The sequence below is a fragment of the Acipenser ruthenus genome, chromosome 11 (genome assembly GCF_902713425.1).
Source record: "Acipenser ruthenus chromosome 11, fAciRut3.2 maternal haplotype, whole genome shotgun sequence".
NCBI lineage: Eukaryota > Metazoa > Chordata > Actinopteri > Acipenseriformes > Acipenseridae > Acipenser > Acipenser ruthenus.
Window position 1 is genome coordinate 7,290,366 of NC_081199.1, and position 25,039 is coordinate 7,315,404.

At 41.2% G+C, this 25,039-nt stretch overlaps 1 protein-coding gene across 7 annotated transcripts in view; it reads right to left on the reverse strand.

Annotated features, from left to right (window-relative positions):
• The window catches only part of LOC117426914 (cytospin-A-like), a 64,251-nt gene that overhangs the window by 21,422 nt on the left and 17,790 nt on the right, over nucleotides 1-25,039 (reverse strand). For 2 of the 7 annotated variants that reach the window (XM_059033187.1, XM_059033186.1), the window contains exons 4-14: nucleotides 22,536-24,199; nucleotides 21,615-21,822; nucleotides 19,396-19,469; nucleotides 18,060-18,265; nucleotides 16,500-16,663; nucleotides 16,097-16,227; nucleotides 13,384-13,527; nucleotides 12,042-12,132; nucleotides 9,170-9,199; nucleotides 3,725-3,814; nucleotides 987-1,146 (exon numbers count right to left, since the gene is read on the reverse strand). In XM_059033187.1, the coding sequence (XP_058889170.1) occupies nucleotides 987-1,146; nucleotides 3,725-3,814; nucleotides 9,170-9,199; nucleotides 12,042-12,132; nucleotides 13,384-13,527; nucleotides 16,097-16,227; nucleotides 16,500-16,663; nucleotides 18,060-18,265; nucleotides 19,396-19,469; nucleotides 21,615-21,822; nucleotides 22,536-24,199 (2,962 nt within the window). The remainder of the gene's footprint in view (nucleotides 1-986; nucleotides 1,147-3,724; nucleotides 3,815-9,169; nucleotides 9,200-12,041; nucleotides 12,133-13,383; nucleotides 13,528-16,096; nucleotides 16,228-16,499; nucleotides 16,664-18,059; nucleotides 18,266-19,395; nucleotides 19,470-21,614; nucleotides 21,823-22,535; nucleotides 24,200-25,039) is intronic. The other 5 variants (XM_059033188.1, XM_059033191.1, XM_059033190.1 and 2 more) reach the window with 5 other exon arrangements.

A 25,039-nucleotide genomic window follows, 5' to 3' on the forward strand; every position in this document is an offset into this window, starting at 1 on the left:
GACAGGATTTAAGACTTTGAAGAGGGATGGAATGTGAAGTGTCTTTCTATTCTCTAAAAATAAAGAAAGATTTGTTTCCTTTTGAATCTGTGATAGCACACTGGGAAAGCAGGCTTGCTAAGTAACTGCTTCAAATGAAGGCTGCTTCTCCAATTATACACGTTGCGTTTGAAGCTTTGCAATGTACTCAGCCGACCAGAACAGAAGAAACAGTCGACACACACAGGCCTGCACTACAACTTTATGAACATCGGTTTCTCTTCACGAGCCATTATAAAACTTGAACTTCTTACTGCTGCATCCTTTGGGACTGTAAACTGTTTGGAATGTCAACAAAGCAGCGGTAAATGATGGAAGACAAACAAGACACCAAGGAAAGATATTCAAGTGTAAAAGCAAACACTTGTGAGGCACATGATAATAGCCTTTAACAAGCTTCAACTGGCGTTCTTGGAACTTTTAAAGCCCGTTTACTCCACGTTACTCATGTTAAGTAGCTAATGGGCTTCTGCTGTGGCTAACATGAAATAAATGCAGCGTTTTAAATACGCAGTTTATAAAAATAAAAAAAGAAGAAGAGAATATACTTTACATATTCCCATTACAGCTAAAACGTTATACAAGTGGAAACATCAGTGTGGAACCAATGTCCTTACCAAGTTTCATCACAATTGGACTTGTGCAAGTATGACAGACGTACATACCTTTCCACTATATTCCCGTTGCCACCTTTGTCAATACAGAGACATACTGTACACTAAAGGCTTCCGCAGAAAATAATTATTTGATGCCTGTCTGAAGCATCCTGCTCAAGATTTGAATGTGTCTTTTACAGTGGCTCAACTGGATAACACCACATTTTATGTGACCAAGATAGTTTAGTCTCACCTGCACTTGGCTTGATCAGACCCATACTGTGTTGGCTTACCAGTTTGTTTACATTCAGGTCATTTTCTTTGATGTGCGAGGCTCTGTTGCTGGCTTACCGGAGGCGGCTGCGAGCTGTGGGTGTGACGGAAGCAGTCGGGGAGGAGGAGGAGAGAGAGAGCTGGGGTGAGGCTGATCCCATCGTCATGAGAGAGGATGAAGAGGCACCGTCTGGAGCAGAGATATCACGCTTCACCTCTTCGCTGCTTCTCCGAGACACTGGGGGGAAAAACAACAACTATTTTAGTGCACAAGCATGCCGTTAAACGAACCTGCCTGTCGCTTCTCATCAGCCACGTGTATGTAAGAGATTGGACTTTATTGGTCTTCAATATGAAAGGAACATATTGGCACAAAATGATTGAGATCGAACAAGAATTTTGAGTTTTCCATGGAGGCCAGCAAGTCTGTTAAGAGATTGGAAGATGCATGGGTTTCGCTAAAGTTCAATAAAGAACGAACGATCATACAATAGATAGGGGGGACCACTTAGCAGCCGTTCATTCAACAGCAGAACACACTGACTGTGCACACATGTACTGTAATATTTATGCCAAGTTCAAGTGAACAGTCAGATATTTTGGCACCATAAAAAATAAATGAGTGCTTAAATGGAAAAAAAAAGCTTTTTTTAAGCATGCATTAAAAAAGTTTTATAAGTCACTAACAGTGAGGGGCATTCATCACATTTTCAGGTGTTGAATACAAGGGCATTCCACATGACAAAGTATTACCTGTTGTTTTACACTAGTATACAGTGGGATGACTAGCCCTTTGTTATATTCACTTAATTGAAAGAGTGGGAGAGGGCCAGTCGTTTATCAGGCTTGTGGTCGGGCAGACTGCCAGTGGGATGGAGATAGCGGGCGAGTCGGAGAGCTTCATTTCCATCCTGGCTTTGTTACACTCCTCGGGAGAGAGGCACAATGCATGGGGAAGAGAGGTGGGCGGCTGGGTAAACTCCAGGGAGACGAGCATTTCGACACGCTGTTAATTAAATACCAACAGGCAGCCTTTTAAAAAGCCATCGAGGATTCCTGGAAATCCATAATCTCCATTAACACACACTCACATACCGGAATCGAGCGCTTTGTGACCTGCAGGGCTAGTCAAAAAGTAGAAAAACTGGTGCGCACGTAGCGGTCTGCAGTAGCGGGTATCATATCTTCAGCACTGAAATCGACACTAAAATCAGAATAAAAGGATAAAAATGAATGATTCAATCCCAACCGGACGCAGTTGTACTGAGCACTGTTTGATTAATACAGAGGGCAGGAAGGTGATTTTTAATATCATTAGCATGCTGCATATTCTGTATAGGCCTGCCACTGCTTTGATCAGAGGAAGACTTTTAATGAAATGAGTCTTGACAGAAATCGGGAGAAGATGTCCTATTAGAAAAGGTTGCAGGAGCTTAACAGAGACGTCAAGCCCCTGCTAGGCTGGCTGCGAGTCATAGGTTTCTGTTCAGTTGAGAAATGAACTGCTGTTCCTACAGACACGCCAAGTGTACAAGGTGTTTGCATTTAGTGCCTCAAAAAATATACATTTAACTTCTAAACTAAAAGAAAATAGTGCAGCATATTGAACTGTATGCATCCTTATTAGAAGATATTTTTTGATCTGTAGAAAGTAAATAACCACACAGAGCAGGTTGCTTTCTCTCAAGTTTTCATATGTTCTGATAAGGGTTCAACAGGAATAAGCAGGAACCTAATTTGGGATATTTTTGTACAGGTTTTTATTTTTTTTAAACATGTTTTTACAGTTGCATTATGAATTACGTTCTTAAATATAAAACACGTATTTTTTTTTAACGTGCTTGTAATGAATGAGATCAATGAAGAGTTATCTGCACTATAAATCCCTCAGTTTCATGTAGAACCAGCTTGTAAATGTAATATTACCGGTTTGGTTTCCTTTAGCAACAAGTGTCCTACTTTAGTTGTTAGATTGCCATCGTTTAATTACAGGTACGTTATTGCTTTTCAAATAACATTCAAATGAGATGTAAAAAAGCCACTTACTGCACTTCTGTAGCGACGAATGGCAGTTATAACAAAATGAAGAACAGCTATGGTTGCATGTTTATTGCGAACCTTTATTTAAAAAGACAATGTCCATGATGTTAATAACATCCACATTTAATCGCTTCATAGCTACCACTTCCTCTAATACTGCAATAGCTGACTGAACATGCATCTGAGGAAGTGTGCATTTGTTTGAGTGGATGACTTTAACAGTGCATTGAACTTCCCTAAATTAGTAGTTTAATGCAGTGAGCTACACCGCTTTACCTCTGGAATAAGAATTTCAAAGCACCATGCATTAGAAACCCAAACCCTTTTATTAGAGCCGGGAATCCGCAGTTCAAATCAACATCTTTACACAGCTCCTGTTGAGGATTTCGGTTGTGTATTTCTGCATTCACCAGTTTTTCAATGTGAATGTTGCAGGTTAAAAACCTTTTGTCCAGACACTTCCCTAAAATAGTATGCATTTAAACCACAAGTTCACATCAATCGTGACACTGTTGCCTCAAGTAATAAAAACATTCTCCAGCAGTCATTTTGCAAACATTATGGTGTGGTTAACTTTTACGTAAAAAAAAATGGCAGCTGGAAAGAATCAATCAACGCCTGGTTAATCGTCGTTGATAATCATTTGTTGAACCAGAAATGACCGATACATCAATAATTCCGATCATTGGGGCAAAGCCAGTCCTCTTAGACATGTGCGTGGAGAGAAAGGCATGAATTTCTGGTTGGAGTCCCGAGGTTTCCCTGCAGTCACTGACCTGAGATAGACTTGGAGGAGTCGATGGTGGGCCCCCTCTGCAGTGTGGAGGCTGGCCTGCCAGTCGAGGAGGTTCTCATCAGGTGCTCTGCTGAGAAGAAGCAGCAGAATTTACTGAGCGGCTCCCTACTGTTCCCCTGTGCAGCAGCTAGGCTATCCACTCTACAAGTGCATCGCAACACATTTCTTAAACACAGTCTACAGAAACCATACTCCTAAAATCAGCAGCTTTACATTCTCTCGGTCATGTGATGCTGTGTCACCTCCCTTCCTATCACATGATGAACCCATAATGTTTCATGCAATAATACAAGGCTCTCTTAATCTGCAATGGTCATTTTTAAATCGACAATGGTGAGATTATGCAGGGGGAGAAGACAATTTCAATAGTAATAGTCACCTTTACAATACTAGTGGATTCCAATACCACTTTGTGCCGAAACTGTTGAAAAAAAGCACATCTAATTGAATTTATATACTATTAAAAGGAGGAGTTAATGCAATAAGGGGTTAGCGGCAGCTTTCTCCTTGACGTGATGACTCTGTGTTTGGGACTGCGTGAAACTGTGGGGTATTGGGTTCAGCTATTCAAGCTTACAATATGGTATTATGTCCTGTATATGTGTATTTACAAAGAGACAGATAAAACTGAGACCGAGCAAGTGGGAGCAGACTGAGCACGATCTATGGAATAGTCGCAACTGACCAATCGCAAGACCAAGTAGCTTTTGGTTTAATTTTTATCTATTATCTTTACCACATGGGTACATTTCATTATGCGACAGCTGTTATATCAAAGTTTAAATTGTATTGCAATCTCAGCTTCGATAGACAGAGGCTGACATTTCACCATCAGCTCCAACCCAGCTGTTTAAACAATGCCAGTCAATTGTGAAAAACACACCAACACAAAAACGGTTTTCCATTTCATCATTCCCGGCACTAGAGACTGTGACAGCCCCATTCATTTCAACAGCTTTGGAGTCAAGCAGTTTGGCTTAAACATGAGCAATGGATGATTAAGCATTAGTATTTATCACATACAGTGCAGTCTAGGGTAACATTAAAAAACATGACCGTGTCCCTAATAGTGGCAAGGAATTGTATATAGAATGTGCATTGCAGTATGGATTCTAAATCATTTAATGTAGTGGGAGGCATGTATTAAAAACTGGAACCAGCCACACATCATGAAAAACAGCCAGGCATCTAGGTAACATCTGGTAGCCCAATGTTAGGGGAAAAAATGACAAAGACCTGCTTTTTCACTCTTAAGAGTTTCCCTGATCCCAAGCTCCTAACAGCGTCTGTATTATTGGAAACCAATACTAACCAGAAAAAAATTAGCACTACTTTTTTTGTGTTAATTGGAAAACAATGCAATCCTAAAAACTGTTGCTGTCCTTGAGGTTCGGAGCCTCAAGCCACTGATGACTTCATAACACCTTTAACCTTGTGAAGCCCAGGGATAAATCAGACACACATTCTACAGCTCACCACCCTGGGGAATGCACAGCCATGCTGTTCACAAAATGTGATTTGGAACAAACTACATGCAACAGCAGGGCAAACGCAAGCTGAGCAAGATTGAAAGGTCTTATTGCTAACCCTGGGAGAGTCTTTTATAGCAGAGTGACAGCTGGAAAACTTTGATTGATCTCTCACAAATAATCTACACTAGCATTCTCCTTTACACTTGACAGATTATAGGAATCAAGCACACATCTTAATTACCGTGTAATGGTTTTCAATCAATGAAACTGTTTTTAATTACTTCCACTACATTATTACAGACTTTTAAATGTAAAGGTGCCAATACTTTTGCCATTAACAAATATTTGAAATTGCTTAAATGCTTTTGTATTTTTATAAAGCTTTTTTTGTTAAACTACCACAACATTGTATGCTAATGTACACTAAATGTTTCTATTTAACATGCTTTCTTGAATGAATCTCATATTAAGTGCAGGGTGCCAACACCTTTGTCTGCGACTACTTGAATCCTGTAGCAATATCTTCTGCTACAGTGTCTACGTCTAGACGTTCTTGGTGGGATACCATCTATCTGCTGCCAAGGTGCTTAAAAAACACATCTGAAGTCAAACCAAACGAGCGGAGAGATTTAAAGGAAAGTATCAACCTGAATTAGCCCAATTTATCACAACCACAAAGAGGTGACAAGAATATGCATGGCCTTCTCAATAAAGCCAGGTCATGTGATCTCATTTCCGTACACAGGATCCAGTATGAGAGGTGAGTCAATTAGGAGCCAAAAAAACAATATTTTAAAATGAAGAAAAGGTGTCTACTTAAAGTAGTCCACTACAGTTCTTACAGAGCGTCTGTTTATACTCATTATCCTACATACATAAAATGACTTGCATTTTAACATGGGTATTCAATTTTACTCTCTTTTTGTGTTAGTGCATAGGTAACTGGATAAGTCATTTATTATGCATGGCAGATTTCGTGTTAGTGCACAGGGTAACTGGACCATTTTATTTTATTTATTTTATTTTATTAAAGTGTTAGTCCCCCACACACATTCTTATTTTATAATTTGTCATTATAAAACCATGTCCTACTGTTCTATGCCTTTTATCCTATGGTTTGAGATGATCATAAAACAACAAATTACAGTAGCTAATTTTTTAAAAAAAAAATTATTACCTATTAAAAGGAATTTTCAATTCCGAGGTCTGCTTAACTTGCTATATATTTAAATGCAATCTGAAATACATCATTGCAAATGCATTTAGTTGGGAAAAGAGAGATAATGGCATCAAACAATATCCCAATACAATCCACTAGACCTACAGTAAGCTGTGCACAAGTTGTGTGCAACTACTCAGCAACAATCATGGTAAAGCAGAAAGATCTCAGTGACTTCACAAAATAGTGGATGCCTGTGCTCCTCGAATGGCAACGTTTGCAAAAAAAACCCCCAAAACTCTGCAGAGGTTCAACATATTGCGATAAGCTCTGCAGCATGTGCTACAAATCAATGAAAACCTTCAACGCTGGACAAGACAAATCTGTTTCCGGGAGCTACGCTACTGGGTTTTTAATTAAGGACATACTTTTTTGGCCAATCAATACATTATACAATACCAATTGAATTTCATTATCCAATAACTGTGCTTCTTTTTTTCTCTATTGGATTAGACATCTTAATTATGGGGCCACATAAACCCATCGCTTCATCCCCACTGTACTGCAACGGTCATCCTAAACAGCGTTCATCAGAAAGCAGAGGGAATGTTAAGAGCATACAAAGTTTGTCAGGCAAATTAAATTACAAAGCATCTAATAATTTCATCCGAGTCTGGCAGCTATATTGTTATGTTAAGAAAAAAATTAAATCTCTGATGCCTGAAAGATGGCATAAATCAATTCAGTGAAAAAAGCCCTCATCACAAAGCTGATAAATGGATTGGAGCTGGGTAAGCAGCACACACTGCATCTGCTTCAATGCTAAACCCTATTATTGTTTGTTTTTTTTAATCTGAAGCAAATATTTGTTACCTTCTGAATATGATAAAGCTGAAAGTTATTTCGGGCTGATTTAAAACAACCGAATATTAAAACTGAAGTATTTGTTTTTATTATTATTTGTTTATTTAGCAGACGCCTTTATCCAAGGCAACTTACAGAGACTAGGGTGTGTGAACTATGCATCAGCTGCAGAGTCACTTACAATTACGTCTCACCCGAAAGACGGAGCACAAGGAGGTTAAGTGACTTGCTCAGGGTCACACAATGAGTCAGTGGCTGAGGTGGGATTTGAACTGGGGACCTCCTGGTTACAAGCCCTTTTCTTTAACCACTGGACCACACAGCCTCCTATTGACTATAAGCTATGCTTAGCACAGCCGTAACTTAAAAAAAAAAAAAAAAACATTTCTTAAAGCTTTACAAGAAAGTTGTTATTTTATTCGCCTTCAAAGGTTTAAAATGAAAATTTGACGGCATCAGTCAACATGTTTTACTAGAATTTGAGAAAGTACAGTGAGTAGCCCTGAATTCAAGGGAATAAATACTAAATTAATGCATCAGCTTTTAGCTCCAGCCTTGCTTGTCAGAAAGCTGGACAGCGGAAAACAGTCCATCCTTGGGGATTTACATCACCATGGTTTCAGTTTTCCATTCATCTCAGCATCTTCTAATCTTTTACAGACAGACTTCCGAGAGTTCACAAGAGGTAGAATAATGGATATCCACCTCTTTAGAAATGTGAGAGTTTGGTAAGTCAGTGACTACGTACGATACTGCTGTTGCACAGAATAACCTGGCCCAGTTGATTAAAGAACCAGAACATGAATCAAAATACCAAACACAATCACCATTGCGATTAAAAACAAATTTGCAGACAGGAGGCAGCTAGCAGTGAGATTATCATACAGCAGTAAGAGTGAATAGCTTCAGGGGTTTCTTCTTTATTACAATTCTCTTTTTTATAAATGTTTGCAATGGTTCCGAGTTCTGCTGCTCCAGTACAGTTTCAGTTTATTTTCAGCTACATTTGCTGCTGTGTGTTGACTGTGCAGTCGTGCAAACAGAGTGGAAAAGTCACAGCGTTGCTGGACTTCCAGGAATCGGAATGAACAAAGACAGGCAGGGAGTTAACAGCCCAAAGCCTGCAGGGGTATTTGGCAGAAATCTGAGTACATGGACAGCTGTAGGGAAATATCATTGATACAGAATATTGAAGCAGAATAATACTCATTCTGAAGGACTTCCAAAATCATTCAGTTGTATGTTTTTTGAAGCTTTTCACTCTTAACAAATGAGCAAAAGAAAAACGCAACAACAGTGGTGCCAATAAATACTGACTTCTCTATTCCTTTCAATGGTACTCCCCCTCCCCTCGAGTAGCATGCAATATGTGTTGACTTGGATTACATTTTTTTCAACACTGGAATGGAAACATGAAGATTCTTGGTTCACAGCCCAGACTTGACCCAGTCCCAAATTCAACTGAGCATTACTGAATCAAGTTAGTGAGAAGACAGTTATCAAGTACAGAGCATTGAAACTGATTTTTAAAAGCATCAGACATGGGACTAGTGCAGGGAGGTGATGCCGAATTTTAACAAAGTCTTTTTCAGTGTCTTTAAAAGACTTTTATTCACATTGTTTGTCATTTAATTCTATTTAGACTCTTCTTAGAGTTTCTAAATAAAGCACTATTGAGTGTTTTATGGTTATGGGTCAAATTGTAACACATATACACTGAATATCAGTAAAGTAGTTTTTAAACATATATAGTATCTTTCCTGAATGTGTTACTGTTTTTTTTTTGTTTTACCAAAAGGCAAAAAATAAAATAAATGTAATTGAAAGTTAAAATTCAAATCAGACAACCTAACAACTGAAGGAGTATCTGAAACCATCACAGAGGATCAATACTCATGGGCGCCACTGTATACGCTTATTTAAAACTCACCCGTGCAGCCCCAGGACATAGAATCACCCGCTGTAATGACAAATCAAGAAGCAAATCACAAACCCCACACAGCAGCTCATCAGTTAGAGTCATTGCAAATGCTGATTCCCCTCTCCCCATCCACTAAAACAATTATTCTGTACAATCCCACATTCTGTTCAAACATGAATCACTTAAAAGAGTAACGATCCACGGTGTGGTAGGCAACAGAAAAGCCAGACCACTTGTTATGTTTGACACTCTTCCTATAGTGATTTAAGAAGACATTTTGAAAATAACTTTGAAACAGAATTTAAAGTTATAAGTGTAAAAAGTTGTCAGGATGTTAACAATGAAAAGAAAAAACACAGGCATGTTATTTAAACAGTTGTAGCAACACACCGGGACATGTAACCCCAATACAAGGGAACATAAATCAGGTCTCAGTATTTGTAGGAGAGTGGCAGGAGTTTTCATTGATTTCCGAGAGGGAGAACGGTAATAAATCTGAATGTGTGCAATTTCCTGAAGCTAATTAAAGATAAGGCATTAATAGCTGGGGCTGTGGTTCATACACTCTTGCAGCTTCCCGAAGATGTGAGCAGAAATCATGATGGAATTCAAGCTGGTTTGTTGAACAATCTTTCTTTATATTCCATTCATTCTAGCCACAAGGCACTAGAACCTGGCTTCTACTTGTCTCGAAGACACTGGACTGAACTTAGCCATGTTAGAACACATGGGAGGTGTGGCTGCCTCCTCCATAAGTGGTTAATTAAGGAGTTGCCTAATTGTGACTGTGGTGAAGTGCAATCCATCACTCACACCACCGATCATTGCCCAATATACGCTATAAACTCGGCCCATTGATTTTCAAACGCCATACGAAAGAAGAATTCAATGGGAACGGTATATATGCATATGATACTACAGCAAAACAAAACCATACAAAACAGGAAATCCTGCATGCAATGCATGAGACAAGAAAAAAAAAAAACAGTTGCTCATATTTGGATGTTGGTTTTACAAGCTGGAAAACGGGAAGGACTGAAGTCCTCGTCCTGTCATCTCGCCAATAAATTTACAGTCTAGGAATATTTCCCTCCCAAATATATCACATGGCAGAGCTCGACGAGACAACATTTTAGCATCAATGCTGCTGCACTGGATAATACCAATAGCAGTTTCATTCTGAGCAATGATATTGCTGGATTTCAGATTTACTAATGATATTGCTGGATTTCAGATTCACTAATGATATTGCTGGATTTCAGATTCAGTAATGATATTGCTGGATTTCAGATTCACTAATGATATTGCTTCACTAATAATGTGTAGTCTAAGCTCTACGATGCTTAGTGAGCTATTAACTGCAATGCAGGCTACACTTTCAACTTAGTAATATTTGTTTCCCCCCTCCCCCAACATAAACAGTAGTAAATCAATCTTACTACTTCAGCCCACTAATTAATCAAACTAATGCAAGTGCTGATGATGTCTGTAAACAAACTGAAGAGCTGTTTACTAGCCCCCCCTTCTCTGGTGTGAAATGCCATTTGCGTAGAATTCCAAATACTGGTCCTAGCCCTGTAGCCATGACCTCTCGGGCCCTCACCAGATAAATCGTGTTCCTGTCATGATGAGACATCACTGCTCATCCTCTCATTGGGATTAATGACTGTTTGTGCTCTGCTGTCATTTAAAAAGGCTTGGGTAATATGCATGAACCACCTACTTACTGTAGGTTCAGTGATCAATGACAATATGCATGGTTACAATTATTTGGGATATGTATGTTGTAAATAAAGTGTACTGATTCCAGGCTTCTCATTTCCAGTAATCAATTGTTCAGACCTGGGAAAAGTCTGGATTCATCTGTCCATATAAAAGATCTTCCAGTCGTCCTTGTCCAAACCCATTATACTCCAGCATTCATGGCAACTTCTAATCGCAAAGTGCCACCATTAGGCTCCAAATACAGAGCCAACACCAGTTTGACTCAATACTACAGCAGCTATCCACTTAATAGATTCAACATTAGAACATATTCATGTAACACTGAAAAGAGGGAAACACCCAACTGTAGCCACACAGGACAGCTATTGAAATGAAGACAAGGAGAGCTAATTTTCTTTACTGGCACTTTTTTTTTAATGGCATTGATTTCACATCATGCTAACTGCCCCAGTACACTAGCATTAAATCACTGAATGGGGCCGGATGTCTCCGATATGAATCTGGTCTCAAAGAAAACTCATGAATGGACTCCTCAGTTAAGTAGAAAAAAGAAAACCACTCTGCAGTTCAATTATTACATTAAATTTCATCAAGCTTTCAGACACCATCTAATATTCCATTGCACTGGAACAAATGTTTTAATGCTCCAATGTGCTTGAAATGTATTTATATATGCATGTACTATACGGATGGCTGCTGTCAAGGTAATGGGTGTTGCTGTATGATGCACCGTCATTGAGGATTCTGTCCCCTGTTGGGAGATTAGATTGGGTTAAAGGCTCTATAAACCATGAATGTAGACAAGCATGGCTCTTTTGCATAGTGGTTAAGATGCTTGCTTGCAGTGCAAGGGGGTGACCAGTACGCACCCAGTCTCCGCCCTGTTAAACCAGTAAACGAGATTATGTTGAAATAACTTGTTTGGCTCCTTCTTTTATAACAAGCTGGTATATGTAAAGTGCGTAAGATGCCAGCAGTATTGAGTTTCTTATAAACACTACACTACAAATAAAAATGCCTTTACTCTAGGCTAAAACATCAATTCAAAGCCACAGGATTTCAAGGGGTTTAAAAAAAAAAAATGGACTAAAAATTGCTAATGTATCGCTGATGGTGATGTGTGCTATAAAGAGGTATGAAGTGCAGGGTAACTAACCTGGAACATTGATCTCAGCATAGCTCGGCCGCTTGTCTGCGAGCGAGGAGAGGGGTTTAGGTGAAGACATGGATCCACTTATCGAATGTCTCTGAAAGAACAAACAAACAACATAATGAGAAAAGTCTGGCAACGAGAAAAGGCCATTCGGCCCATCAAGACTCGTCCCTTGTTAGCACACCATTCTCAATTTAAAACCAAGCTTCACCATGTAATGATTCCCACTCCTGCTTTTCATCTCACACCTCACCCAAATGGAGAAGCAACTATATTAATCTCATTGATTATCCCCTCCAAGACTCCTCTCAAACTCTATTTTAATAAGAAGAATTTCCTCAAGACTGAGCTCCTGCAAGGGCGTCCGAGTGTTTAATCCATGTGCTGAACAATTTAAAACCACAGAATCGAGTTTTTTTTTTTTTTTTTTTTTAAATGTTCCAATGTTTTAGATCCTACTGTGTCGCCTGGTAGGGTATTCCATGCATTTATAACTCTCTGTGTAAAAAAAAGTGCTTCATACCTTCTGTTCTAAACTTAATTTTACTCCACTTCCATTTATGCCCTCATGTTCTACTCTCTGTGCGAACTGTGAAGTAGTGTCTTGGGTTAACTATCTATTCCATTTATGATTTTACAGACTTCAATCAACATCTTTAGCGCAACATTATTACCAAAAACCCAAAACTACTACTACTACATGGTTTGTAAGGAATCCCTTCTCTGGTTATTTCTGAACAGCAAGACAGGGTCGATTGTTCTTGTCTTTCCACGTTCAGATTAGGCAGGCATGTGTAAAATTTACTGCAACATGTATTTGTGTACAAGACTAAAAGAAGTAGAAGGCCGTTTGCCAAACATGGCAAATCCTGCAAAGCACGCTCACAAATTATTATGCTCAAGCGTCTATTAAATGACTGGTGGGTGGGAGATTTCAGTGCTTCAATCCAATAAAGTCGCTCACCATTTCACAAAGAAAACAAACTTATAGAAAACGCCCATGCATAAAGAATATACATAAAAATATGTGCGCTGCAATCTTGCCTACATAACAACATACTAAATCAATGCTCATTGGTAATGGGGAGAGGAGTGTTTGAGCCAACAGACGCTACGTGCCAAGAGGCACGAACACGCTTCACCATGTAATGATTCCTACTCCTGCTTTTCATCTCACACCTCACCTTGGGTCATTTCCAAATGGAGAAGCAACTATATTAATCTCATTCATTATCCCCTCCCCAACTCCTCTCAAACTCTATTTTAATAAGAAGAAGAATGTCCTCTTGACTGAGCTCCAGCGAGGGTGTCTGAGTGTTTAATCCATGTGCTGAACTCCCCTCACCTGCGCTTTCACAAACACTGTCGTTTCTGTTTGCATTACTGCCTTATGAGGAAGCTGCAGATGGTCATGTTGATCTACAGTGTAGCTAGTGTCTCTCAACCATGTATTTTCATGTAATTTTCTTTTTACACAGCTGAAGGGCGTCTGAACAATAAAAAAACACCAGACACACAATTAGTGCTACAGTGTTCTGTTATTTAAATACTCATATCCATTCTTATCACAGCAATGGGAGTCTGATCAACACTGGGGGAGTCTTATTAATTCTGGGTAGTAAGGTGTATTGAATTGAAACATGCAGTCTCTTGCTGGTTTAATGTATTTAGACACACATTTTACCTGGAGTCATTTTTACCCATTTCTTAATAAATGGTGAATTTAAAAGTAATTGTCTTCCTCCTCCATATACATATTATATTCTTAATAAAAAGTATGTCACCTTCAGCTCTACAAGAACATTATAAGATGTTTTATTGTGGGGGGGGGGGGGGGGTAGGTCTATATATAAAACTCTGCCAGCAGGTTCTAAATGTTTTATGGATTTCTTTTTACAGCATGTCAGCATTATTAAGCATCATCTGATGCATTCCAATGGGAATCCGAGACTGAACCTGGAGTGTAAGGATGCTGCATCTTTAGGTCTCCGTGTCCTATTGAATAGATCACGCTATGAATTGTTGGGAACAGGCACTGCTTTAGTATTCTCTTTTTAATCCAGATTATAAAACTGTCATGTTTGTTTCCTTACATTTGAAAGCGATTGAAGCACAGGTAATATGTTTGGGCACACTCATCTGATTGTTTTCTTGCATCACAGGGATGGAAATAAGACTCCTACTGCATAGCAGTTTCACTTCCACGTTTTACTACAAGCTTGATTAGCCACAGTGTACAGGTAACAAGCTCGGGTGTGTGATTAAACTCCTAATAAAACCAGGAAAGGAGCAAAATGCTGTGCAATGGGAGTCTTATTTTCATAAAGGACTAAAAGCCCATACATTCATTTAATAAATGGCAGCTAAATCAATGAGATGATCAAAAGGTTCATTTAAAATCAACAGTATTTGAAACTTTTCCCAAAAATAGGACCATTTCGAATAATATATATATATATATATATATATATATATATATATATATATATATATATATACATATATACATATATACATATATACATATATACACACACAAAATGGAGTATTGCAATCAGTTTGAGCAGCTGCTGTAAGGAGCACTCATTTAAAATGTATAAAGATGCCTGATATTTTAATATAAAAAGGTGGGGAGAGGGATACAATCTTTCAAGTTGGAATCAATTTCATTACAATGCCATTCAGGAAAGAAAGAAAAAGGCAGAAGGCATAGGCATGAATAATACATGATTTGAATAGGGTGGCTGTTTCATATGGGGTGGGCTGCAAAAGGAGGAATCATTTACATTCAGGTAAAACTTCCTATACTAAAACAGACACAATATTAACTAAATAGAAGTTCCTTTTTTTCTAATGACATTACTTCTCCATTTAGCTGCAGAGAATGACTTAAACTTTAGTCTGCTTCCGAGGAACAAGTTGTTTACTTGGCGCATTTGGGTCTTCCAGTATAAACAGAAATCCTCAACATGCTGACCTGGTATTACATATAACATGGAAGACGATTCAACGGTAAGGGGTCAAGTCATTGCCACAATTACAGGGAAGCCAGTGATACATAATGCCATCTTTGCATTCTTTCAACTCTTGACCAGTTGTTATAAGAAAGATTTTTGTCACTATCCTCCACACTGCTTCGTAAATATTATACAGCTTGTCTATGGCAAAGGTTACACAAACCACATGGCAGCAAGGTTTATTAACTCTAATATACAAGCTAAATCACTGTAGCAAGCCAGTTTCAAATATAATGGTCACGACAAATGATCTGAAAGGCTTTGACAGATAGCAGGCATGGAGTTGGCAGTGCTTCTGTATAAAATGTGTTTTTTTCATGAGCAGAAGAAACTCCTGGAGCTGGCTTTCCTATGCCATCTTTCTGCAGTGAGAATACTGTAGCTGTATCAAGCTCAGCCAAGTACAGATTTCACATATTGTACCTGCAATTCCAACCGGGTAAGATGTACTCTTACACTACTCTGTTTTAGCGTAAACAATGTTTTTAAATGGAGATAGCCAGACAAAAATGCCCACACCAACTTCAGAAAATGTATTTGTCTTGAGCTGCCTCTAATTAAATCTCGACTGATCTTTTTGAGAGCAAGCTGAGCTTATTGAGTGCTTTTGCGAATCACTTCATTCTCCCTCTAATCAACAGCTCTTCCGGTTGCTGGGATACCAACTGCTGGGGACATGATGGCTTCCAAACTATCCAGCTACTGATGGCCAACCAAGTGCTAACCCAGCATTTCATACCTAATCCGGACACCGCATAAATAAAAGTTATTCTGTACAATGCCAAAAACAACCATGGCACAAATTCCACACAAGCACGTTCCAAAGGAAGGTTCATTAATCTTCTGGTTAGGTGGAATTGTCCGACACGTGTAAACAAACGTAAGAAATGTGGACCACTCCATGGAAAAGAGAAGACAAGGTGACCCAATAGAAAAGGGACCATAACCTTCACACACGGTATGTGGCGCACCAGAGTTTTCTCAAATTCAGGCCCCCACGCTGGTAAGGAGGTCCTGCTGTTGGGGGACAGCCCCTCTTACCTGGATGGGCGAGACAGCGGCTGCTGGTGGGGTTTTCAGGGGGCTGGGGCTCAGGGGCGTCCGGGGGATGGCCGTGGCCGTGGCCGTGGCAGCAGCGGCGGCTGCGGCAGCAGCAGCAGAGCCCGGGATGACTAGAAGAGGTTAAAAACTACTTGATACAGGTGGGAGCAGTTTCTGCAGAGCAGCACTCTTAACATGCATGTACATCTGTCTGCATAACATACTGCTGTAATATTCAAATGGTATCATCAAAAAAGCAGATCGTCATCAGTGATCCAAAATGTTGTAATAAATCCAGCAGTGGCTAATCCTGGCAGGGTTAAGGTTGATCAAACCAAGTCACACTATGAAGGCACTAGATACATTGTGAAATAGCGCAGGAGAGAGCGTGCGCTGGGGTTACCTTGCGAGGCGTTGTCGAAGGACTTGATGAGTGTCTTGACGGTGGGCGAGGGCTCCGAGGAGGTGGAGGAGCGGCGGCTTAGCCCCATGCCCTGCCTCAGAGCTGCCAGGTCCCTCTCTACTGCGTTCATGTAGTTATACACCCGGCCACGCTCCTCATCCTGCCTGTGCAGACACACACACACACACACACACACACACACACACACACAGTTACAAGAAGAAATGACTTTGTGACAGTGCTGCTCCTCTTTTGAGCTCCATACATTTTGGAGATTAAAGTCAGGACGTTTCAGGTGACCAAAAATAATCTGGAACGTGCTCAGGGGTTTGTGCGAGATCTATTTCCTTATTCCGTACTGCTGAACAAGTGCATGCTGTAAAGAAAATCCAATCACAAGACATTAGTATGATGTAAGGCTTGTGCAAGAGGGCAGAGGATGGATGAGAGCCAGCCAGCATCAAAACCACTACCCCAAAGAGCCACGCTCGTCTGCAGGTGTGTTTATTGCGATTTTAACCTCATCTCACCAACTGGAGACAGAGTCCGTCAAGGCAGTCTATCACACAACACTGCCCGTTACGGTTGCTGGCTGTTTAACAGATGAACCAGTTCTGTTGGACAGAACTATATTGTTTGGATCAAGGCTCGGAACACTTGGATACAGCTTGTGTTCTCTGCCAGCTTAAGTGGACAACTGGAGTACCGGAGAAACTGAAAGGAACAATAGCACCCGGAATCAGCTCCCAACTCTGTCTCAATGCGACACCACCACATACATCTCAAAGACATTCCCAGAAATGCTGTAACAAAATACTAAGACAATCTGTTCTCTTCCACTTAGAAACACCTACAGGGGAAAAAAAGAATAAATCACCCACACAGATTGAAACGAAGGGAGGTGATGTGCAAGGCTCTGTGTCCTGTATGTGTGAAATGCATAGGAGCAGGCGGTCTTTTAATTTCAAACAGCAGGGGATCTAAATACTGCTGCCTTTCACGTCATTAAAATAGGGATTTGTTCAAAACAATGAACAGCAAATTAGAATATTATTACCACCATAAAAAACTATACTTATTACATACAGTAAGAGTGTCACATTTAAAATTCTAAACATGCAATTCCTTATCGTATTGGTAACATAAATGCCGACAGTAAAACACAAATGGCTAACAATAATTAGTTTCAGTTAAATTAATTTATCTTGATTATTATCAATTTCTCTACTGTATGTACAACGTTCCTTTGTTGCAACATGCCTTATAATAATGCTGCTTGATTACTGCTTATGGAGCACTGCTTAAGAGGGAAGAGTGTCCCCAACACCACACTCTGAAACACCCATCCAAGTACGAACCAGGCCCACCCTTGCTTAGCCCCTGAGATCAGGCAGTCACAGGTGTGTGTGAGAGAGAGAGAGAGAGAGAGAGAGAGAGAGAGAGAGAGAGAGAGAGAGAGAGAGAGAGAGAGAGAGAGAGAGAGAGAGAGAGAGAGAGAGAGAGAGAGAGAGAGAGAGAGAGAGAGAGAGAGAGAGAGAGAGAGAGAGAGAGAATACGCACTTGCGGTTCTTGATGTCGTCGAGCTCTTTGCCCAGCTTCTCGTTCTTCTCCTGGTTCTCGAGCAGCCGGCGCCGCAGGTCTCCGATCTCCTCCTGTGCTTCCGATTTGATGTCGTTCGCGATGACCACGGCTGTCTGCAGGTCTGCCTGGAACTGACGCCACTCCGCAGACTCCTCCTGCAGAGAGCAGCACAGATACTCGCTGAGCTGGAAGCAAGCAGGAGCAGCAGAGCCATTATACAGCATGCTGTCCACTGGGGAGCCCACATTATACAGCATGCTGTCCACTACAGGCTTCCACCTAACAGTGTCAAAAGCATTAATGTTTCAAACTGCATGATGTATAAATCTGGAACCAAATCAACAGGTTCCAAAAAAATCTTTAACAGCTTCCTAACTGACTGTTTTTTTCATACAAAAAACAATATTACCAGTTTTATCACACATGCATTTTGGAAGGTGGGTTAATCATTTTGTAGGTACAGTGCTCCCTCTCCATTTTGCTAACTGAGAATTAGTGACACGATTAACCACATTTGTGAAAGTAATATTCCATGTAGCCTGAATATAGACGCACTCTCCATAATCCACGGCATCATTGTAATGGCTCACTAATGAGCTCCCACTCTTTAAAGATATTACACAGGCCCCCTGCTTCCTGTGTTGTCTTGTGCAGTGCTTAGATGACGCACCTAGTAATACCAGACCATACATTTGTATTTCAGATGGTTCACTACAAAGGATGTAAAAGGAAAGATATGACAGATAAAAATATATCAATATATTGGCAGCCAACTAACACAGTTCGATGTGTCGGTGGTTCATTTTCACTGCACTAACTTACAGCACAGAGATTAAAGTCAAACTCAGATTTTAGAGAAAACCTATTCTAAAAGATTGCTCTTTCAATTCAAATGTGCATGGTTTCACAGACACAGATGGACTACTCAATGTTAATTTAGGTAATGTAGACCAAGACTACAGCTAATCGAGGTCTGTAAACCTGCTGTTGGTCTATATATTTCTCTTTTACTGTGTTGTAACCCTTTCCAGTTTTGTGTTTTATATTGATTCCTGTTTTTCCTTGCATCCCGACTGATTCACTTTTTCAACAAACCAAGATTTTGTATTACTTGTACTGCAGATCTGTAACCAATGAGATCACTACAGGAGCCTTCATCAGCCAATGAAACCTGACGGCCGCATGGGGAGCAATATTAACTTTGACTTGCTAAACCCCTGACGGCGTTACGTTGAGCAGTATGTATTTGCATTGCATTCCCCCCCCCCCCCCAGACATCCCATCCCTTCCCTCCTCTCAAAGCGCTCAGCCTTACCCTCAGTCTTCGGTTCAGGATTTTAATTTCTCGCTCCATGTCGTGCTTTTGGTCCTGGAGCTTTTTCACCGAATCTAAGGCAAGAAGAGAAAATGGTATTTAAACTAACAAATATAAAACAGGAAAACTACATTCTGCCTTTTCCTCTTAGTGACATTTTGCATTGAACTCTACAGAAGGGTGTGACGTACCTACGTTTGCAGACTGCAGAAAGTGGATTGCAAACTCTGTAATCACTTGTAATTACAGGGGGACAATAGTAAGATCCCCATTACATCCTCAATAACTGATTAACCTGGGTATTCATGAAACACCAGCAATCTGTGCAGTCTTGGATACTTGAGCATCAGCACTTTATTGTAGCCAGCTAGAACCTAAACGGACTTGAAATATAGTGACATGGCTTTTATAGATCACAAACATGCGTTGTCATTTAAATAACATTTTTAAATGTTGTGAACAAAAGTGTGTGCAACATATCTCGGGTGCTTCCAATATCTGACCAACTCCTACATTAAATGAGAATGCACAGTGCATGCCCTAATCTAACCAAAGGGTCAATTGTACCTCCAGTCAATAAGTCTTCCGACTGTGAAATTAATTTGCTTGCATTAAATCTTTTCTTTGCCTCCTGTCAATAAAGATGATATCATAGCGGGTGGGAAAGGTTTCATTGCAATAATACTGTCAGCACCTCCATAACGCTAGCCCTCCCAGGTCAGCACAGGCTAGACAGGCGCCGGACAGTCTGGTCTCATCATTGTCATCTACTGCTTTACTATCACAGCACCCAGCTACTAAAAGACCAAGCGATTAATCAGGGCTCTCCTAGATTTCGCAAGCCATCAATTTGGAGCACAGTCTTCATCGTTAAGTGTTTCTTAACCTAACCTTGCTTAGCAGTGACTGGCTCCTGTAACTAATTTTTTATTTGATCAAATTTTTCTCCCCAAATTTGGAAAGCCCAATTATTTTGTTGGACTGCCACCAATGGAAAGCATGTTGTACAGTTTTTTACAGCTTGTTGTTCTACATACAATATTGCTCTTTTCTCCTAGTGTGCTCACATACTGTACGACACAAATATAAAAAACATCCCAGCAGGAGGGAGCTCTCCTGCTTGCTCTTCTTAGATTTAAAACACAGGTGAGATAATGAAGTGCTGTTGAATCTAACGGCTCGCTTGAGGAGAAGCTGCAGCAAATGTAATGATTCTTCTGCAGTTACTGTGCAGGTCTGATGATGCTGGAACAACGACTGCTGAAGACGCATTTTAAAAACCTTCCAGGGCGAGATAAAGATCCAAAAACAACATTCAACAGATTCTGGGAATGCTGTATTCCCAGCCACATGTTCCTCACAATTTACTACTCAGTTGTGCAGTTTTAGCTCACAGATTTTTAAAACTAATTCAGAATATTATCTGTGGTAGACGTTAGTTTTTTTTTCTGTCTGTTATTTAATTCAGGAATGTGACAGTCAGCATGCAAAGCACATGTTGGTGCAGAAGAATAACTTAGTAAGCATTACGCAACGTGAAAGGAGTATTTCATTGTTTTTCTTTAACCTTTTTAAAAAGGCCAGGCTTCTTGAGTAGGGTTGATTTAAAAACATTAATACAATCTATCTTTCATTAACAAAAAAATAAAAAATAAAAGGATAAGTTTTAATTTCTAAATCTGCAGCAGCACTGAGACCAAAATACAAAAATGTATTCAAATAAAACTGTTCCCTGCAATACATAATTCCCCAATTAATACATGTGCTGTAGTCTTTGAAACTACATAAAAAGCACAACCATGGCTCACCAGCATCCCCTAGTGTTCAGCTGCTTCTCTACACGTTGTTTTAAATATTGTACTATAAGGTTTTCTTTGAGCTGGCAACAACAAAGAACTGCATTGATTGGATCTTGGTCTTTAAAAGGCTACATGATACCAGCATCTGATCACTCTGAACTTTTCAAACAATTCTACATTACCTTACTGATTGATACCAGCCAAACAAAATGCCAGTGGCTTCCTCAGGAGGTCCCCCATCTGCCACAATGGCAACATTCACAGCAACTGTATAGCAATTACTGTATGATAGCATGAAGAAGGCTCAGTCTGTAGGTTTACTGATATGAATTATTGGTACTGCAGGGCTCGTGGGAGTTCCTAACCCTGGAGAATGTAACAGGAGCGGGGTGCGGGTGCAGGCTGTAGGGTGAGACTCACTCTCGAGGTCGGAGATGATGAGGTTGTCATGCAGTTTGACAGCGCGGTGCTGCTCCACCTCATCCTCCAGCTCGAAGATGGTCTCCTTCATGTCTCCGATGGCCCTCTCCTTCTCCTCCAGAGCAGAGCGCAGCTTGTCCAGGCTCATGGTCAGCTCTGCAATCTGCTTCTTAGCCTCGTCCTGGAAGAGCCTGTACTCTGCTTCCACCTGCGCACACAGACACACACACGCACTGCAGATAAAAGCATCCCTCATACGGTCTGTGTTTTTCATTGCGAGGTATTCTGTATAATGTGATACAAAAACTGGCATTACAGGGTTAAATAGGTCTGTAAAAAATGGCAGACCTAGATGACCTTTTACAAACTACCGGTAATGAAATGATTTATGCAATAAACACCTGACCTTTAAGGAATCCATTCATCTTCATGCTAAAGCATTTCTCTTTTTGATAAATAGTAGGCAATTTCAGTCTGAGAGGGCAATCCCAAACAGATTTTATTAGGACCTGATTGTCAGAGGCCTAATGGATTCAATAATAATAATAATAATAATAATAATAACAATAATAATAATAATAATAATAATAAATAATAAATAATAATAATAAACATGGTTGGAACAAAATAACTGTGCTGGAGAGGATGAGGTTGCTAAACCACTGCTTTAGATTTACTTTCACACTACATTCTTTTTGATATCATCACTGCTGTAAAATTAACTCTACACAATGTTGCAGTGTCCCACTGTCAATTGAACAGTCCCGAGCCTTTTTCTAACAAGGTATATGATTGTTTAATGAAGTGCCTGGTTGGAACAAGACCCTGGATTGGAATAGACTCCAAGTACCCCTCACTGTACTAAATAACTATACCACCAGTCTCCCCCACTCCCAGGACCTGTGTGTTGCTCTCAGTTACCTTGCCAAAGGCATCCTGCAGCCGGTTGGCCTCATTGCGTGTGTGACCCAGATCCTCCTGCAGGTTGGTGGCCAGGGCCTCTGCCTTCTCCTTGTCCATTCGCACGCTCTCCAGCAGCTCCTGGATGTCGCTCTTGTCTCCAGAGTTGTGGATGGAGTAGAGCTCAGCCACCTTCTGCCTCTCTTGCTCCAGCTGGCATTTGAAGCGGTTCAGCTCCAACTGTTCATTGCCAAGCGTGGCTTTGTAATCCTCCAGAGCAGCGGAGAGAGCCGCCTTGCCCTTCTGCTCCGAGTCGATGATGCGGTCCATGTGGTGGTTCCTCTCCTTCAGGGCCCCGATCATCTCTTGGGCTTCCTTATTGTCCTGCTCAGCCATCTTCAGGGTGTTGCTCAGGTGCTGCTGGACCCCGAGCAGCTGCTCTCGCTCGAAGCGCGCGTTCTCCGCCAGCTCCATGTATCGCTGCTCCAGCTCCAAGTAACGGCCGCTCTTGATGTCTTCGTCTACGACGTAGGAGATGTGATGCTCGTCCAACAAGGTGCGGAGGTACTCGATCTGCCGGCTGTAGTGCTCCAGCTTGTCGCTCTGCTGACACAGCGAGTCCATCAGGATGACTTTCTCCTCCCCCAGCCTCTCGTTCTCTGCGTTCAGCTCCTGAGTGATCTGCTGCAGGTCGGACAGCTCCTGCAACGTGGCCTGAAGCTCCTCGGCGGTGCTGTGCTGGTTCTCCTCCATCTGGTGGATCCTCTCCGTCAAGCAGGCCACCGAGACCTCGCTGACGTTCCCGCTGCTGCCCTTCCGAGACCTCTCTCGACTTGGGGCCCCCTCGGACTCGGAGGAAGAGGAGGAACAGGAAGGGGCGTCCAGAGCATCGTCGCTGGAGGTGATGGGTTGGTAGACCTCACTGGATTCGCTGTCCAGGTTGTCCATGGAGCTGCTGCGACGGTTTTCCGTTAGAGTGTTCTCATCCTGGCTCAGGAGATCCTCCATGGACCCAGGGGCTGATCCTTCCACCGAGGATGTCAGCGTCCCTCCTCCATCACTGTGGACACTTCCCACAGCTAAATCCAGGCTTAGGGACTGGTAGCTGAAGATCTTCTCCGAGCCGTCCAACCTCTGCTCCAGGGAGAAGCCCAGCGCATTCAACCGGTCTTTCAACATGCGGTTCTCGTTCTTCAGCTGGTTCAGCTGCTCACGGATGGCATTGTTCTGCTCTTGAAGCTGCAGCAGAGTGGATTCCACGTCTGTAGCTTGGTGAGTGATGGAAACGACCTCTTCCTCTGCCGCTACCGCCACTTTGTCCTCCTCCCCCTCTTCAGAGGTCTCCTCGCCCAAGCCCAGCTGGGCCCGCATGTCCCTCAGCTCGTTGCGCAAGTGCAGGATCTCCACATCTTTGCTCTTTGCCAAGCCCAGAAGGTCCTTCACTTTAGTCTCCAAGGCAGCTTTGTCGGTGATCTGGCTGTCTGATTTGGACTTGCTCATGCGTGTCTCCGACTGGGCCAGTACGCGGCTGCGGGATCGCTTGGCCAGCGTGGCATCATTAGTGGCAGCGGCTGCAGAGGAGGATAGCTTCTTGCCTGTACCGGCTCGAGAACGCTCCCGGAGTCTGTCTCGCGTTGAGCTCACCTCTTTAGCCCCAGATGACGTGCCACGTTTAGCTGAAGAACCTGTATGAAGAAAAGATATATACACGTACAGAAAATGACCGTTTTCATTTCAATTAGTGTTTTAGTACTGTGTGAAATGCACAGGTCTATGATAAGCACAGCATTATCAACTGCAGGTTAATACATCTGTATTTTTAATGCTGCATTTCCATCTGCCACCTGGACTGATATATGAATGCGATCTGAGGGTGAGGAGGTGATTGCTTAGGATATTTCTACAATAAAAATCTGACACTCTTCAAGAGCAGTTTTGAAAGATAATGCGTCCTGATTAGATGCGAATGTCCAGCCATGAGAGTAGACTCATTATAACAGAAGCACAGAACCTTCAGACATTATTCTGATTGCTGTTTTCCCCCTTGCAGCCTCTGACCCCCAAGATGATCTTGAGTCTTTCAGAGAGCTACTGTGAAACCTATCCGGCTGCTGTTCATGTGACAGAACACATGAGCCACATACAGACACGGGACACATTTACAACCCCAAGCGTCATGGAAGAACGATGTTTAGACTGTAGCTTTTGAAGTCTATATTAGTGCATGTTCAGAAAATAAAGCTGCAGTATCCCACAATCATTTCTAATTTTACACCAAAATATAATTCCCTGATCTGTTTACTTCAGATATAATCAACTGAGAAAGCAAACTGTTCAGTTTGTTTAAAATGAATGCTTCAAACCTAGTAGCAAGTATGTTAGCAGTACATCCACCTTATTGAAGTAAAAAGTGTCTAAGTGTATACAGTTTGCTACTCTTGATAACCTGTGGTAAATAATGTCGTAAGCCAGTTTTGACACAAGAGAAGTGGTTCTCAAGATATATATAAAACTGTGAAGTGAGA